Here is a 17,569-nt window from a genome sequence, read left to right as displayed (position 1 = left end):
AGACCCAGGTCCGAAAGTTGTCATCAGGGTTAAATGGGATTAAATGCATTGAAAGCACTTCCACGGCTCCAACTGGGAAAAAACCCTGTTTTAATACCATCTCTCTTTCTTATTCAATTCCCCACTAATACTGAAAAATTGCTCTCCTTAAAGTCCTTTATAACTTTAAGGGAGTAATTAGGTCGCTAACTGACCTCCTTTCCTCCAGGACAGATAACTCAACTCTTTCCATCTTTCCTCATTGACTCTACTTCCTGACCTTTTCATCACCTTTTAAACTGAATTTATTCCAATTTCTCTGTAACCATTTCCAAATATGGTGTCCCCAAATGGGCGCATGGACTCATAAAATGCAACCAGGGCAGAGGTGAGAGGAGATGTCGTTCTCAGCCCTCCTTCCCTGTTTGTGTGGAGCCTCGTTCCTCACAGTCTCTCCTCCCTGTGCCTCTGTGGGTTGAGACGGAGCCACCAACAGTCACCACTGGGGTATGACCCGCCAAGGCAAGCTACTCACTCAACAGAATCATTCATATTCTGCCTGCCCCTGTCTCTGCAAACATACTTAGAGTAGAATCAAGTCTGCTGAGAACATCTGCATGTATTGCTGGTAAACCTGTGAGTCACTACCTGGAGGGCAGTTTGGAATGTTGATGCAATAATTCCTCTTCTAGGATTTTTAGAGAAAAATCATAGGTATGGACAAACGTGTGTCTGGAGATGTTCCTTGAAGCAGGTTTCTAGTAATAAAATTGGAAATAGTCTGGATGATCAATAAAAAGAGGATTGGTTAAATAAACAACAGTATTTTTTTTAATTGAAGTATAGTTGGCTTACAAGGTGGTGTTAATTGCTGGTGTACAGCATTGTGTTTCAGTTATACACCCATATATGTGTGTGTGTGTGTGTGTGTGTGTATATTCCTTTTCATTATAGGTAATTACAAGGTATTGAATATAGTTCCCTGTGCTGTACAGGAGGACCTTGTTGTCTATCTATTTTATATACAGTAGTGTGTATCTGCTAATCCCAAACTCCCAATTTATCCCTCCCCAACCCCCCTTCCCCTCAGTAACCATAAGCTTGTTTTCTATGTGAGTCAGACAACAGTGTTTTCATTTGATACCGTGCTATAGGGCCATTAAAAGGTATGTATGTGGCCAAAGACCCGGCCACGCCTGTGGCCATGTGTTCACTGTACAGTAAGTGACAAAACAGTAGCTTAAAAGAATTCTGTCATAAAACAGAACGCAGGTGGCGCACTTAGCACTTTGCCTGGCTCAGTAAGTGGCAGCCCCGCTTCCAACAGCATGAGCTGCGGGCTGGGAGGAGCGTTCGTGAGTAACGGACGGAAACACGTGACAACTGCCCGTGGTTATCAGCGGGCAGGAGCGTTCCAGGAGCGTGTGTCCTCCTCCGCGCGTCCCTGAATCTTCCGGGGTGCCAGGAATGAACCAGGACTTTTCCTTTAGTGTCTCACTGACATCTGCTACACGGCCCCGGCTCCACCCCTTCAGAACAGTCTCAGCCGGCAGCGGGGACAGGCCAACCCCCTCTGTTTCCTCGAGCTGTGACTGGAGCCCGCCCCTCCCCTCTCTAGGCTTTGTCTACCCATTTGGGAAATAATAGCTGGCTTTTTTTTAGGTTGGGGATACTTGCTTATGCTGACACTCAGGAGAATCCTCGTTTGCAATAATAAAAATAGTTTCACTTGTGATGAAATAAGAAGGTCCGTTTCCTGTATCTTTTCCCCGTTTGGTGGGAGACAGTCCCACTCACTCTGAGTCTGGGCTGGGCCCCCGCGGCCGCCCTGGAAGTGCACGACAGGAAGGACAAGGCCTGGGGCAGGACAGGCCGCTGCTACCTGGGTGGAGAGCATCTTCCCGGATCCTGTGTCTCCTCCAGATTCACAGATAGAAAAGGCGATGCTGAACCCAGACCCAGGCATGGGAGAGGGTCCCGTTCCTGCTCCCTCCCCACCCTGTCACCTATCAGAGGAAGGAGGGGTGGACTAAAGACTCTAAAATCTGACCCCAAAACTTGCAGGTCAGGAAAGTGTCAGTGATGTGTGATGAGGCAGCCTGCTGGCCTGCCTACCCATCTTGGACCAACGCCCGCCTTCTTTCATCTGACTTGGTTCCCTGCCCTGGAGGCAGGAGAGCTGGCAGGGGACCAGCCCTGGGAACGTGTGGACCAGAATTACTCTGTGCAAGGACTTGCGGCTGGGGAGAGAGACCAGGGCAACATGCTCAGGGGCTGGTCTCTCTCCACACCCACCGTCCCTAGTACAGGCCGGGGTGGTGGCCGGGCAGAGCACAGAGGGCCGGCGACTTCCCTCCCAGAGCCCACAGCCTGGGGTTTGTCCCCCAGTCAGACTTCATGAGCTCTCCCCAGCCCAGAAGAAAAGGGTACATACGATGCGTTTCCACCATAGACATGTTCCTAAAACACACTAAACCTTCAAAGGCAAAAATCAGAATTCACTTTTGGAGATTCAGGTAAATTTTATTTATTTGCTGCTTAATTTATGGCTTGACCCATATCATCTTTGCCTGTTTCAGATCTTGGGCATTCTAAAGCTGTTTAGTTTAAGCAAAAATCAGTCTAATCAGGATTGTGCAGAAATGCAATTAAATGAAATTTTGTTACCTTTTTGAGGTTTTGTTTTTCTGGAAACCTAAACTTCTAGAGTCAAATCTCAGCAATCTAGACACAGGTGAGCCCCTGTTTCTAAAGGGCACATTTAGATACACTGAAAAGAATCAACAAATGTGTCTATTCAGCATCAAGAAATGCACAATCTTTTCTACAAAGCTAAATTTGTCATATATACCATGTATAAAATGACGCAAACGCCGTGGACAATTGTTTTTTAATAAAGTACTGTGGACAATTGTTTTTTAATAAAGTATTACAATATGAGCGAAAACTACGTTTTCAATTTAGCAGCAGCTATAGTGCAGTGCAAATTGGGACATTAGACAGAGTTACTTTATGCCATTTAAAAAACTAAAGTTCAAGAGTCATCATGCAAATCACATGAGGCTGATTTTAATCCACAGTTGAAACCTTAAGGAACTTAAGAATTGAATCTATTTTCAGTATTTGACGTTTTAAAGATTAGGTTTCAAAGTGTCACAATCATTGGGTAAGAGGAGGTATGAAAGTTACCCGGGACCCGGGAGGCAGCCCCCGGGGCCCAGGCGCCGGCGCTGGGGCGGTCAGCGTGTCGCTTTCACTGGAGGTGGGGCTCGTGCCGCGAAGTCAGAGATGAGATTCAAGCAAATTGAGGGAACGTGATACCCAAAAAATGATATAGAAAGCAAAGTACTGTAAACTGTCCTGCATCTTCCTCCTCCTGTTTCTCAGAAACCAGTGGGGGGATGGCAGGGGGTGGGAAAGAAATTGTAGGAAATGCAGTTTGGAAGATGACAGGGTTTTATTAGGATCTAGGAAACGCCTTCCTCCTTGTGGCTGATCTGACAAGCAAACCTGCAGGTGACCGTGTCTGTGATGATGGCCACCCCTTCACCTGCTCCAGTGGAGGCAGAAACCTGACTTTCCACTCTTATCTGGTCCTCTGGTCGGGCCCCAGCTCCCCCACCACGGCCTGTGCACAGATGTTTCAGGGCTGAATGCACTGTTTCTAATGCTAACGTAGCCCTTGGAAAAGGCTCAGTTTGCTGCTTTTGAAGCCACGGTCAACATCCCTGAATTCCACCTTCACTCTTTCCCGTCCCTCTGCCCTGTCCGTCTCCAGGGACCGGACAGGATAGGAAGGGTAATTCGTAGATAATGGATTATGTATATTTTAATGCTCTGTAAACATTAGAATTTGGTACTGCACATTTTATTCATTTATTTATTTAACTACTTGATTCAGGCATGACTGAGATACAAAAAACTGTCCAAAATGACTGTATGTAACTTGATGAGTTTGGCGATAAATATACACCTGGGAAACCATCACCACAGTCTATGCCAGAAACCCACCCATTACCTCCAAAAGTCTCCTCCCATTCTCTTATTTACTATTATTATTTATTATTATTATTATAACGCTTAACATAAGGTTTACCCTCTTAGCAAGACTTCAGGAACACAATGCACTGTTGTTCACAGCAGGCTATGCTGTACAACAGAGCCCTCGCACTTACCTTGTATGACTGAAACTTTAGTGAACTGAATTTGCAAGGCAGAAAAAAATACCATTTTAAAAGAATCATTGGGAATCTCGTGACGTCAAATTCTTGTCCAAGGTGACCATCGCTCCTAATGTTTCAGTTTCCTCAGTTTAAAATCTGCACACACAGATTTTCCTGAAACAAGGTGCTGTGCATAATTTAAAGCCAGCGGAATAGTAAAGAGGACCAAGAGACAGAAACTTAATTCCTAAAAATGACACCTGTTTTTTTTCCGAAGTTTGCGGCTTTTTCTTTTTACTTTTTGGTTTGCAGGGCCACGTCAGTTTCTGGCTACAGCGCAGCGTGGCAGCAGTACACACGTACACGTACTCTCTTCTTCCTTACAGGCGCTACGAGCCGTGGAGCAGCGCTCCCTGTGCTCCGCAGCGGGGCGCAGTTATTTGTAAACCAGTCTTTCTTGTCTTCGTCTCCATGAGAAACGCAGGGCGTCACTAGGTGAGCGCCGCCCGGCACAGCAGTTGATACCACATGTAGCTTTTTTAATTGATTGAAATGAAACAAAATGAAAAATTCCGTTCCTCAGTCTCGCTGGCCACCTTTCCAATGCTCAGTTGCCACGTGGGGCTGGCAGTTTCTGTCCTCAGTAGCGCACACAGAACATTTCCATTGTCACAGAACGTTCCATTGGACAGCCTTGCTCTAGAATTATTCTCAGAGATCAAAATAGATGGATATACACGGTATTAAATAGAAGTACAGCTGATCCAGCTTTTAAAATAAGTCACCACTGACATAGCTTTTAATAAGTGCTTAGATTTGATTGCTCTATAGTAAGTATTTACCAAACAAAATTATACAATCCAAAATATGTAACACTGACATTACACACTGACATAAAGAACAACTCACTACTTACTGAATTGTATGCTTTTATAAAGTATATAAAAATACATTCTTGATGCTTCAGTTTTGTCCTGGTCCCATTTAATTTTATCTCTTGCAGAAAACTCAAGCTTGATTTAATACATCCTCAACAGTTTTTCATTGCCAAAACCCAAATGAGAATATACAGATTACACATCCATCCTAGTGCGTGCACACGCACACACTCCCGTGAATATAATTCTAGCTGTAAGAATTATTATTTTGAGGTCTCAAGTTCTATGAGTCAGCTGATTGCTGTGCTGAAATGAACTGTCAAATTCATCATTTTCAGTGAAATCCTTTATCAAATACATAGACCATCATCTTAGAAAGTCTTAAGCTTGGCAGACTGGGAAACAGCCCGTCTGGGCTTCTCTCCCTCACTAGTACTAAGAAAGCAGCTTTAAAAAAATCCTGCTTTTTGTGGGTTAGCTTATGCCATTGAGGGGTTCTTCAGGTTACCTGTGTTTCTGTACTTCCAAATGTTTTCTAGGCTTCCTTTACAAAATAACTGAGACTCAGGAAATACTCCTGTATTTAAGGACCAGGCCCCACTGAACAGCAGGGTGGAAGTCGGGGGCTGGAGCCCCTCTATTTAAACATTCAGTGCAGTTTACTTGATTCGCATCCGCTGTTCACACAGGGTCAAGGAACGTCTCTTGGCGTGTGGTAGAAGGCAGTCTTGTGCTCAGAGGTGTTACAACAAAGACAGTCTCAGATCCTGTCTTCCAGAAACTGCCTTCAGTATTGTGTAGACAAGCCTGCTGAGGACAGACACTCAGGTTAATCCTCAAGACAGATCCGAAGGAACAGGGTCTAGCGGGAGAGAGGGTGGCTGTGACATCAGGCGGACCCTACACTTAGCAGGCGGAAGGTCACGTTCCTTAGTCTCTCAGTCCTTGGTACCCTCGCCTGGAAAATGGGGACAGCGAACCTGCCTGTGGGTCCCTGGGTCACTGAAAAGGTTGAAAGAGCTCGTCTAGGCAAAGCACTTGCCCTGCCTACTGCGGTGCCCGGGACAGCCGGCCCCCGATGGATTTTGCTATTTGCTGTCACTTTGAGCAATAGTTGTATCGGGATTATTTCCGCAAGCTGGTCGCCTGCCACATGCGGGATTCTAAAAGCATACTTGTCACGTCTGGTACCAGCCACGCACTTTCTGGCAGGACAGAAACAGGTTCTAGGCCTTTGCAAATCCCCCTTCAAAGCGTGCCAGCCCTGCTGTGACACAGAATCACAGTGGGTGGGGTGTCTGCCAGGCTTTGTACTGATATTCTGGACGGGCAGACGTCATATAACCTGTACTGAAGATGCAATGACTTCTGAAATGCAGCGTCACCTGTTAAGGTGATAAATGGTTTTGGAGGATTTTGGCCAGAAGTGTGTTGAGCTTGTTCTCCATCTGGGTATGTAAACAGCCCCTCTTTTGAGGCTAGTTTTCAAATTCTACCTTGAAGGATGTGAAGAATGGCCAAGTCAGTACACGTATTAGCAGCAGCGCTAATAATAATAATACGAACGCAAAATAACATCCAAACAGGTGTGTGCAGAGCGACGTCTGCTAAACCTCTCCTGTGTCCTAACTCACCCGGCACGGTGGGTCCCTGGGTCAGGCCCCTCGCACAGAGCCAGGACACGGAGGGTCAATCGGAAGTGATGGAGAAGGGACATGATCCCAGGTGGTCTGTGTCCAGAGCTGAGTCAGCAGGGCTGGGGTGAGGCCTGAGACTCTGCATTTTTAACACGTTCCCAGGAGACGCCGCTGCTGCTGGCTGGGCCCACACCTGCAGGCCCCACGACCAGCAGAAGCAGAGGATAATGGGTCGTTTTGCTCCAGGAAGCGCTGCATAAATGAGCCATTGTAGCCCAGTTTTGATGAGTAGAGCTGAAGAGGTTGCAGAGAAATGGTAGATGTATGGGGGGAAAGAACAGGAAAATGAGCAAAAGGATATAATAGAAAATAAATCCGAAAAAAACAATTTCAGTAATTGGGATAACCTCGTGTGAAGAAGAGGATAGCGTTTCATTGATATTTCCAATGTATAAATGTTGACTGCGATGAAGGCATTCTCGGTACCTCCAGGGGCTGGCCAAGAGAAACAGAATTAGAGAGTAACAAGGAAGACTTCCACGCGGAATATTAACACACCGCTAAGCACTGAGCGAAGCGGTGCAACTTCCCGAGGTATCCTGACTTCGATGATTTTGATTCAATATAGACAGTTACACTCTGTGAATTTTCTTCCCATCGTTAGACCCTGTAGGTTCCAAGAATAAATTTGCTCATATTTCAAAAGGATCTCTTTCCTTTTAGCATCTTCTACTTGCCTGTTCACACAGTCAGTTACCAGGGAAATCTGTGCCCTGGGTACTGTTTTCTCCTCTGCTCCAAACTTGTTTTCAATTGAAAGTTTGTTCACTGATGATCTGATGCTAGTATTTGAGTGTTTATGATTTTTAAATTCCTAGATTTCTTCTGTAAATATTTTATACCACGGAGATATTTAAGTTAGATATTAAAATCCATTTCAACTACGTACCTTAACATACTTCTATTGGATACAAAATGTTCTCATCTCCTTGGGCAGGAAAGAAGCAAGACGTAATGACCACTGTAACGACTAACATTAACATCGTTTTTGATGCTGAAAAATAACAAAAGCTTACAGATACATGTCAGAAGTCAAGGTGAGATATTTCAGAAAGTCTCTGATTTACCAGACTAGAAAAGGGTTGCTTTAGGATGAGTTCAGCTGAATTTTAGAACACAGAGAACGAAAGTTTCGTCTCAGTTATCTCAGGATGAAATCAAGCAAGCACACACAGCCCCCCAAACACAAACCACAGGTCACGCAGAAAACTGACCTTGAAAAAAATGGAGGTGCAAACCTTTGTTGCTAAGTATGCTCACACACATATAGAGAAACACATTGCATTGTTATGTAGAGTTTCTGAAAGAATTACCCTAAGGCAATGGTAATCTGAATTTTTAAAAGTGAGAACATTAACATGGAAAAAATATATTTATAGAGCTTTACTAGATACTGAGAAATTCTAGGAAAAGTTCAAAGTTCATATCCATTAAACACAGACTAGTTATCTATTAACTTCTGACAAGAATACACACTTTAAATATATATATTTAAAATACATTAAATTTCTATATTATATAATAATTATTATAAATTAATTATAACTTAAATATATATTATATATTCTATTTAAGTATATATATTTTAAATTATTTATTCTTATCAGAGGTTTATATGTGTGTGTGTGTGTGTGTGTGTGTGTATACATATATATTTTAAGGATGCTGAAGGTGTGACACTTACCCTTGTGACTCCAAGTGTTGGCTACAGACCACCAGCTTCAGCATGACCTGGGAGCTTGCTAGAAATTCAGCAATGCCCAGATCTACTGAAGCAGAATCTGCATTTTAACAAGAGTCTCAGGTGATTTGTATATCTTTTAAATATTTAAATTTTGAGGATCCCTAGTCAAAATTACCAGTACTTTTTTTCTGCATCGTTTGCCAGAGTACAATAGATCAGTAAACCTATCTGCTAATTCAAACCACATTTTTACTTCCTTGATGTACATAAACTATGGTGATGATTCTAAAAGATCTAACCAGATTTTAAGATTCCAATAAAGCCTGCCACCCCCCACCCCGGCCCCTTGTCTATAAAAAAGCCGAGTCTCCCCGCCTCCCTGAGTCACAGAAGAGCAGCTCCAGCAGTTGGTGAGGACAAGCCTACGGGCACCGGGGGATGGCAAGGACTCTGACCACCTATCTCAACAGTTAACTGAGATCACTCACCCATTTCCCTTTAAAACTTTCATAGCTGAACAGCATCTTATGAAATTTGGGGGGAGGGAGGGGATGCTGGGTCCACCAGATTGCAGGCATTTTGATTAAAAGGCAACTTTCCTTTTTGTTACCAATGCTGTTGCCCCCGGATCGTACCCCTGCCCCTCCCTCAAACAGAAACCAGTTACTCTTATCTAAGTGTCAGGAGGCAGCTGCAGAGAAGAAACAAGAACTGGTTAGAACCGACAGAGTCCAAGATGGTGGAGGACTTGACTTCCAGTGACCGTGAGCCTCATTATTTGTTCGTTGTAATGCATTATCTGCTAAGTGACACCCCCACCAGGACCATGACAGTTGTGATCACCATGACAACAACCGGAAAAGTCCACACAAGGACTGAAAAACCCGAACAAGAACTGACTGGCTCCATCACGCCCAGAAGGCGGACATGATGGTGGAAGCCTCCCATAAAAGTCCACGTGGCCCAGCCCAGGCAGGAGCTGTCTCTGCCGCCCACCTTGGCTGACCGCTCCCCACCTGAGTGCCTCTTCCTGCTTGAGAGCTTTTCCTCCCTCTCTCTGCTCCAGCACTTGCCTTTCACTTCCCCTTGTGAGCAATAAAGTGCCTGTTCACTTCATCCCCCTGCCTCTGCCGTGCAAATGCTTCCACAGCCAGCGGCAAGAACCCACACTTTGGTGGGCTTCCTACTTTAGGGGTCCCTCCCTCCACTACCACAACCAGGTATCAAAGCCATCCAATAATCACGACATTTTTTAAAGAGGACAAGAAGGCCATCTGTCCCTTTATTACACCAGGCATATAATCCAAGTGGAAACAAATGTTCAATGTAACACCAACATAGTCACTTATTTAATATGCATTTTAAATTTGAAATGCTAAGTCATCCTAATTTCATAGGATATATATTTATCATGAAATAAAGTCAATCATTTTAATAACGGACTAAGCATTTCTCTAAAAAAATAAAGTTTAAAGTTGCCAAGATACTTTCATTGGCACTAAACATTTATTTCTCATTTTCTCTTTTAAGTTTGTTTAAATCCTGCTTTAAATTCTGGAGGACTCCCAGACGATTCCTGCTGCCAAGTCACCCGAGGATTTCTCCCCTCCTGAACGCGGCTGTGTAATTTAGGCTTCCGGGAAAGGAGGTGCTCTCCTCGGGGTCACCCCCTCTGCCTCCAGGTACCAGAGGGAACAGTCCCCTCCACCACCAAGAAACAACCGTGACAGAGACAAAGAAACAGAGCTACGAGGGATAAAAGGAAACAAACCCCAGGACGCCACAACTTGGATAATGAGCCTAGAACTGAGCTGTCATCGTTACAAGTGTAACTCTTTCTACTGGAAATAATACAAGTTTCTTGGCAGCTAAAAATTTTAATCACATGGAGTAAAAGATTACCTGCTACCTCAGGACTGCTGGCAAATGACTGTTTTCCATGCTGTTTTCAGTTGCAAAGTTCATCTTATTGAACATATATAAGCATATTACACATACACAAACACCTACAGAGACGTACACATATATATCAAGACACATGAGCATATCTTAATCATTAACCCGGTAGAAACAAGACGCTTTGAAGAAACCACATAAACATCCAGAATTCTTCACAATTTAAAGTCCACAGAAAGGACATGTTGTAGTCGATTGAAAAATCTCAGTGGAAAGCAGATGTTTTAAAACTAGGAGGCAAAATCAACCATTTACAGGACTTACAAGATCATTATGTACTGATGTTAAGTGGATAACATGAAATTTAAAACAGTAAATGGTCCTGGGTTCAATCTCCAGTACCTCCATTAGAAAAAGAAAAACAGTAAATAAATAAACCTAATTTCCCCTCCCCTAAAAATAGTAAATGAAGGGAGAATCTCTGCACAGTAAGACTGCCCTCACGTCTTTAAATTAAAATATTGCCATGTGCCTCTGGGGGTTGGTCTCGGCTCCAAGTGGAGGAGAGGACACCTAAGTAACCCAGACCCCTTCCACGTAGTAGGACCAAGCTGACAGTCCCATCACATGTAATTTTAAACAGGAACCTTTATGTCTTAACTGTGGAACTAAAGCGTTAGTGGCAGTACCATGTTATAAATCTTTTCCTCCCTCTTGGATCCAGGGGGGCATCAAAGGCAGCCCCGTGTGGGGAAGGAGAAAGTCAGGGACTTCGGAAAACCTGGGTTCAGAGCCTGGCTTTACCCTTGAAGCTCCGTGGCCTCGGACCAATTTCTTAGGTTCTCTTACCCTCAGTTTTCTTAAATTTAGAAGTGTGTGTTTGTGAATATAGGAACAGAGCAGGTAAAGCCCCCAGCATGGGGCCGGCACACAACATGCGGTGAAACACACTGTAATTTTTACTACTAGAGATATGCAAATGGCAACCACCATTTCTGCAGAAACGTCATTTACCGCTTTCAAGCCTCACTATGGATACTCCCCCGGCCCCCGTCAAAACCGGTCTTACCTCGTCATTTCTCACATGGGGACGCTATTAACTTTTAAGTGATTAAAAACATATTCAACATATTCGGCCTGCCAGCTGCATCCCATGTTGATGGATTTTTTTTAAAGGCATCAGCTTGACGAGATTGATCGTACAGTGATATGTACTGAAATCCTCTCCCACTTCTGAAATATTTCAACCCCTCTCCTGCTTCAAAGTAACCTAAGGGAGGAGGCACAGATTCAAGCCTAGGGTTTGCTCACGCTTGTGCTATGATTTGAGGGGCGCTGGAGGTGGTACCGGCATGCGGGCTGTTGTACCGGTCCTGCGACCACCACCGGCATAATGTTTGGGACAGACCAACGACGTCAACTTATTACTGATGAATCCCCAAGGGCCCTGAAACACCAGGCTTGGGCTACGCTGATGTGCTGTCCAGAAAGTCTTCCACTGGTTGTACAGACACAGCCATAAACGCACTGCACAGAGGGAAGGTTATCCGTGTCCAGAACGTCTGTCTCGCTAATGGAAGTGACACTCAGACACAACGATTTTACAATATATATAAAATGAATTCTTCTGTGTCATTTCCTGACTAAATCCTTGATCTTTGAAAACAGGCAATATAGTTTTTATTGCATTTAAGTTGTTTTTTGGTGAAGAGAAAGATCAGAGTTCAAATTTAACTTTTCACAAACAGCCATGTGGTCATTCTGGCTGTAAACTTACAGGACAGAGCTGATAAACATCACAATCAGACAGGTACGTTGTTCACTAACTGAATCAGGAAAATAGGAGACCACCTGTTTCAAATGCACTGCTACCACAGACAGTATGAACAGAAATACTTGTCTACAATATTTAATTCTGTTTGCTTCAATCAAGAATACCTATTAATATAGTCTTAAATAGAGAGAGATAGGAAAGGTGGTGCTTTTCATATTTTCTGATAGCTTTCCATGGATTTATTTTTTCAGAATATACTAAAATAATTTTAATCTACTTTTAATAATATTATTCATTTTTTTTCTTTTGTTTCCTGAACACAATGAGACTGTAGTTTAAAAAACTACATGGTGTACCTAATCAATCTTACTTCATATGTAAATCAAGACAAATTTCACAATTCATTTTAGAAGGACATATTGAAAAACTATATTAAAAAGTGATTCACATTTGATTCTGGATTTACACGGCAACATTTGAAACTAGTGGTCTAGCTAACACAGGCAACCATGCAGAAAGAATTACAACATTCATAGAAATACCAAAATAACTCTGGTAAACAGTAATTGCTGAAAGGAAGGAAAGAATGAATAAGAATGGGGGTTCACGGTTTCAATGTTGGTAACTTATTACTGAGTTCATGTTACTAAAATCAGGTTCCTTCCAAACATAACCATGTAAACGATTTCTGTTGGCTTGAGAGTGACTGCATTTTGGTAGATACACATGGCAGTGAAAATCTACCTTGACATTAAAACAGCAAAGCCTGCAAAAAGTAACTTCTCCATTTTCCTCAATAACTCAGTTTTATTTTAAAGTCCGGTAAACTCTGGGACCAGTTTACTTTTTATAATTTCATGGACATGTCATAGCCCTTCCTTTCCCACCCACTACCAATCCTCCCAACAGAATAGAAAACAAAAACCCTACCTCCAAAGATATTTTTTTAAAAGCCCACCCACCAAACAAAACAAAATAATATTGAGCGAAGAACTCAACCATTTTTTTTAAGAGTGAAAACACTAAGAGCATTATTTTCACTTCAATCACTTAACTCATCTAAACGAATGCTTCATGAGTGCTGAGCTCTCCTATGGCTCAAAGAGAATCCAGCAGAAAGGATTTAAGGAAAGCATCTCAACCATTTGGCCAGGCAGTGGGAGTGCTTGGTAAACGCAGTGTTCCCCTGCGTGGAGGGCTGCTACACGTCGCTGGGTGACCGCGCTCTCTGGGAGAGGCTGGACGGGACGCAGCCGCAGCAAATGAGGCAGAGGGCTTTCTGGATCTCTTGGTTTCGGAAAGCATAGATGACAGGGTTGATGATGGAATTGTAGGTGGCGGGCAGGAGGGTGGCGTAGGTGTAGATGGAGGGGTAGGTGTAATCAGCTATCAAGGAATAGAGGGTGAAAGGCATCCAGCAAGCAGCGAAGGTCCCCAGGATGATGGCCAGGGTCGATACCCCCTTCCGGGTGGTCACGTAGTGCGAGGTGGCCAGGAAGTGGTGCTGCAGGGCGATCTGGTGGGCGTGCCTCATCACAATCTTGCAGATCTGGATGTAGAGCTGGAGCATGAGTGCAAACATGAAGAGGAAGGAGATGGAGAGGATGGCGGCGTTGTTCTTGGTGAGGGGTCTGACCACACTGCAGGTGGACTCGTCTCGGAGGCAGTTCCAGCCCAGGATGGGCAGCAGTCCCAGGCAGATGGACGTCCCCCAGAGCATGATCAGCATGACATAGGTAAATGTGACCGTCCTCTCCGAGTGGTAGGTCAGAGCGTAATACAGGGAGAGGTAGCGGTCCACAGTGATAGCCAGCAAGCTGCAGACAGAGGCAGAGAAAGAGGCGACAATGAGTCCAATTGTGACCAGCTTGGTGGCTTCTGACTGAAGCAGGTAGGCAAAAACAAAATTGATGATCAGTCCGATGCCGGCCAGCAGGTCTGCAAGAGCCAGGCTGCCTATCAGCAGGAACATGGGTGCACGCAGGCTGGGGTTATGGAAGATGATAAGGACCACGATGGCATTCTCACAGGAGATGAGCGTACCCGAGGTACACAAGACAATGTCCCAGGGGTTGACCACGAGCTCTGGCTCTGGCTCTACAACAGGAACCTGGGAGGAGGCAGCAGCCGAGACGTTCTCCGCAGCACGGGCATCTAAATAATCCCGAGGCAGCCTGCTTACATTGCCCTTCAGGTCTTCATTCATTTTAACCCCGGTCCTCTTCAACGAAAAGACAGGCTGTTTAATGTTTAGATACAGCAGGGAGACAATCCAACATCATGCAAAAAACACACAAACAGAAAGCCAGCCCCCACTCGGATGCTACCACCAAATGCCACAAGCTTCGTGAATCACAAACTGATATGAAATAAAACAAAAGCCAAAGTCTCCGTGGTTTAAAACCCACACCACCACCAACAAAAAAACGCCGTCTGGCGTTGGGGAAAGCACAGGACTTGAGCACGCGAGCGTGAGCGGGGCAGGCACACCCGGAACCGCGGCGCTCGGTTTGCTGAAGTGCTGGGGACACGCACGTGAAAATCCGTCTCGCAGGCTGACAAGGAGCAGCCGCCTGGCATCGGGTCGGCCGCAGGGGGACCCCGCCGCGGGGACAGGTCGCCAGCCGGCGGCTGCCATCCTCGGTGGAATATTTAAACCGCCCACCTCCCTCGAACTCCCACCCGGCCAGCCAGCCGGCGCGCGTGCACACACTCACACCCCAGCCAGAACAAAGAGGGGTCCCGGCCTCCCCCGTGTGCACGGGGCAGTCGCGGCAGGGCCACAAAAGGCGTGCGCGCGCGATGGAGGTGTGGACACAGACAGACACACAGATGTCCATGCACCGCGGCCGCTGCCCTGGCGGCGGGGGCGCGCGGCGGACGCGAGGGGACACACGTGGCGCCGGGACAGGCAGCCCGCGGGGGCGGGGGCATCAAGGGGGTCACCTTGCGCGCCCAGGCCGGGGGGCTCCTCCGCTGCTCCCGAAGCGCGCGGGCTACCCGTGTCGCATGTCGGCGCCAGGCCCGCGGGGCGAGGGGCGGCGGCTGCGCTCGGGGCTCCGCGGGTGGGGACGGGGTGGGGGGGGACGGGGGCGCGCTCCGCGCCAGGTGAGCCGCGGCGGCAGGTGAGCGGCGGCTTCGGCTCGCGCGCCCGGCTCTCCCAGCCCGGCCGCCCGGCCGCGCGCTTCCCGCGCGCGCCCCCGCCCCGCGCCCGCCTGCGCGCGCCGCCGCCGGAGCCCCGGTAGGCCGGCGCGCGCCCCGCGGGGCTCTGCTGCGCGGGTCGCGCGGACAGGCGCGGACGCGGGCGCGGAGAGCCCCCCACCATCCTCTGGGAGCGAGGACCCGGACACCCGGAACTGCACCGTCACCCTCTCTGCCGCCGCCCTGCATCCCACCGGGCAGGCGGTCGGCGCTCGCACCCGCGCGGAGGCGGGGCAGCGCTGCCTGGGAGCCCCGTGACCCATTTCGTTCCTGAGGTCCCCCTCGGGAGTCCCAGTCTCCAGCGTCCCGCTTCTTCACGCCTTTCCCTAAATTGCTACAGTTTTGGTCAAAAGAATTACGATATTCAAGATTAGCAGCGAGGATGGATGTGGGGTGAGCAGATTAGGGAGGCAAATCCTACAGCAGCAAAATGCTCAGCCAGTTTTAAGAACCGCCGTTGACCACATTGCATCCTGATCCCAAAGGAGCCCCTTCCTTAGTGCGCCCTGGATCTGGCTCACTGTTACTATTCCCCAAGAATATCGGCTTGTCTGGATGGACGCTGCTGCGGTGTAAATCACCACTGTGCTCCTCAGACTGCAATTACTAACTGCTCCTCGAGCTGTGTTTTCAAACGGAAATTATTTACCGAGTTCCTGCAGAAGCAGATGCTGGCCCAAATCCAATGCATTTAGGTCCTGAAGTGGCAGTGTTAATTTATTTGTTTTTATTTTAACCCATCAATAGTTTCTAAAATTAAGAACCTGATCTCTGCCTGGTTTTATGAGCCTGTCTCCTCTGGATACAAAAACCAGAGCACGCAGTAGATCTTAAGTTTAAATATGATCTCTCCGTTTATAAAGATGGGAGAAGGAAAAGGCGTGATATTCTGGTGTTTCCCCGTCAGCAGGGAACGTTTTCCCAACTACCTCTCCCCACACTCAGGGATGGGCTCCTGCATGAACAGAGATGGCCTGCAGGATACAGGACCCCAGAACTAACTCCTTCCTGCAGAAGCAACATCCTCAGGGTCTATCAAATAGAGAACGGAAGCAAGCATCACATAAAGACAGTATTCCGCTTGAGATTCTGTATGAGAAAGAGAGCTCTGTGGTCAGGGCCTCATTTCTCTATATATTTTTGTGTTGTTAAAATGGTATTAAACATTTTTAAATTATATGTCTTTTTTCTGATTGTAAAGTAACACATATTCATTACAGAACTTTTAGAGCCTGAAACTAAGATTAGAAAGTAAAATTACTCTCACTTTTAAGGAGAGGCACTGTGCTCGTTCTGTCAATACACATTTTTAATGAATTTATTTGGGTTTTTTTGTCTGTTTTTTTTTGGTAGAGTAACTTGAAGAATTACTTTCAGAAACATTTTATTCTCGTTGTTGCATGGAACAAAGTTTTTCTTTTTCTTTGGATTCTGAACTGTTGGTTAGTCCGGCCCCTGCCCTGGAATGTGGATGGTCAGGCAGAGACAGTGCTGTTCCCCCTTGGCCACTCCTCTGCCCCTCGGCCACCCGGTACGCTGTACACCCCCAGCTCCCACCAGTCCGCTTCCTGCTTTGTTTCTGTCCTCAGCGCTCATCACCACTGCTGTGCCGGGTATTTTATTTCTTCACCTTGTTCATCTGTCCTCCCCTCAGCCCCCCCAGGACAGGCTCCTTGGCTGGCTGCGGCATCTCCAGCACCTAGAACCATCTGGTGTGCAGGGGGCCTATTTCTGGGTGACGGAGGAGTCGGCGTTGGAAGTGAGGAGACCTGACTGCGGCAGAGTTGGACTGCGATGGCCTGCAGTCTGTGTCTGACCCCAGGGTAGGCCTCCCCCGAGCCTGGGGCAGCTCGTGTCTGAGGTCCTGGATGTGCGGGGTGGGCCTCCGCCGGCATCTCCATGGTGACCGAACAACTCCCTTGGGAGCCACGTGCTCTCTGAGACGTGCTCTTCTACCCGACGGTCTAAGGCAGGTCCCGCTGATTTCAGAGCCCTGTGCTCTTTTTCAAATGACTTGCCTTGATGCTAGGGGAGGGGTAACTGGTGTTAGGGGCTAAGTTACATTCCCCCCAAATTCCTATGTTGAAGTCTTAGCTCCCAGTACCTCAGAGTGGGACTGAGTTTGGAGAGAGACACTTTAAAGAGATGATTCAGTTAAAAGGAGGACATTAGGGGTGGGCTCTAATCCAGTACAACCAGGTCCTTACAAAAAGAGATCAGGACACAGACTCACCCAGGACAAGGGAAGACCACGTGAAAAACCGGGGGAAGGCGGCCGCCTGCAAACCAAGGAGCAA

General features: G+C 46.6%; 1 protein-coding gene across 1 annotated transcript; it reads right to left on the bottom strand.

Annotated features, from left to right (window-relative positions):
- Nucleotides 1-13,010: 13,010 nt before the first annotated feature.
- GPR12 (G protein-coupled receptor 12) lies at nucleotides 13,011-15,177 on the bottom strand. Its single transcript, XM_032496021.1, has 2 exons — nucleotides 15,018-15,177; nucleotides 13,011-14,292 (listed from the first exon to the last, which is right to left on the bottom strand). The coding sequence occupies exon 2, from the start codon at nucleotides 14,275-14,277 to the stop codon at nucleotides 13,273-13,275; it is 1,005 nt and encodes a 334-aa protein (XP_032351912.1). The 5' UTR covers nucleotides 14,278-14,292; nucleotides 15,018-15,177; the 3' UTR covers nucleotides 13,011-13,272.
- Nucleotides 15,178-17,569: the final 2,392 nt, after the last annotated feature.

Source organism: Camelus ferus, chromosome 14 (assembly GCF_009834535.1).
Source record: "Camelus ferus isolate YT-003-E chromosome 14, BCGSAC_Cfer_1.0, whole genome shotgun sequence".
In the NCBI taxonomy this organism is placed as follows: domain Eukaryota; kingdom Metazoa; phylum Chordata; class Mammalia; order Artiodactyla; family Camelidae; genus Camelus; species Camelus ferus.
This window is presented reverse-complemented; position numbering and strand designations above follow the sequence as displayed.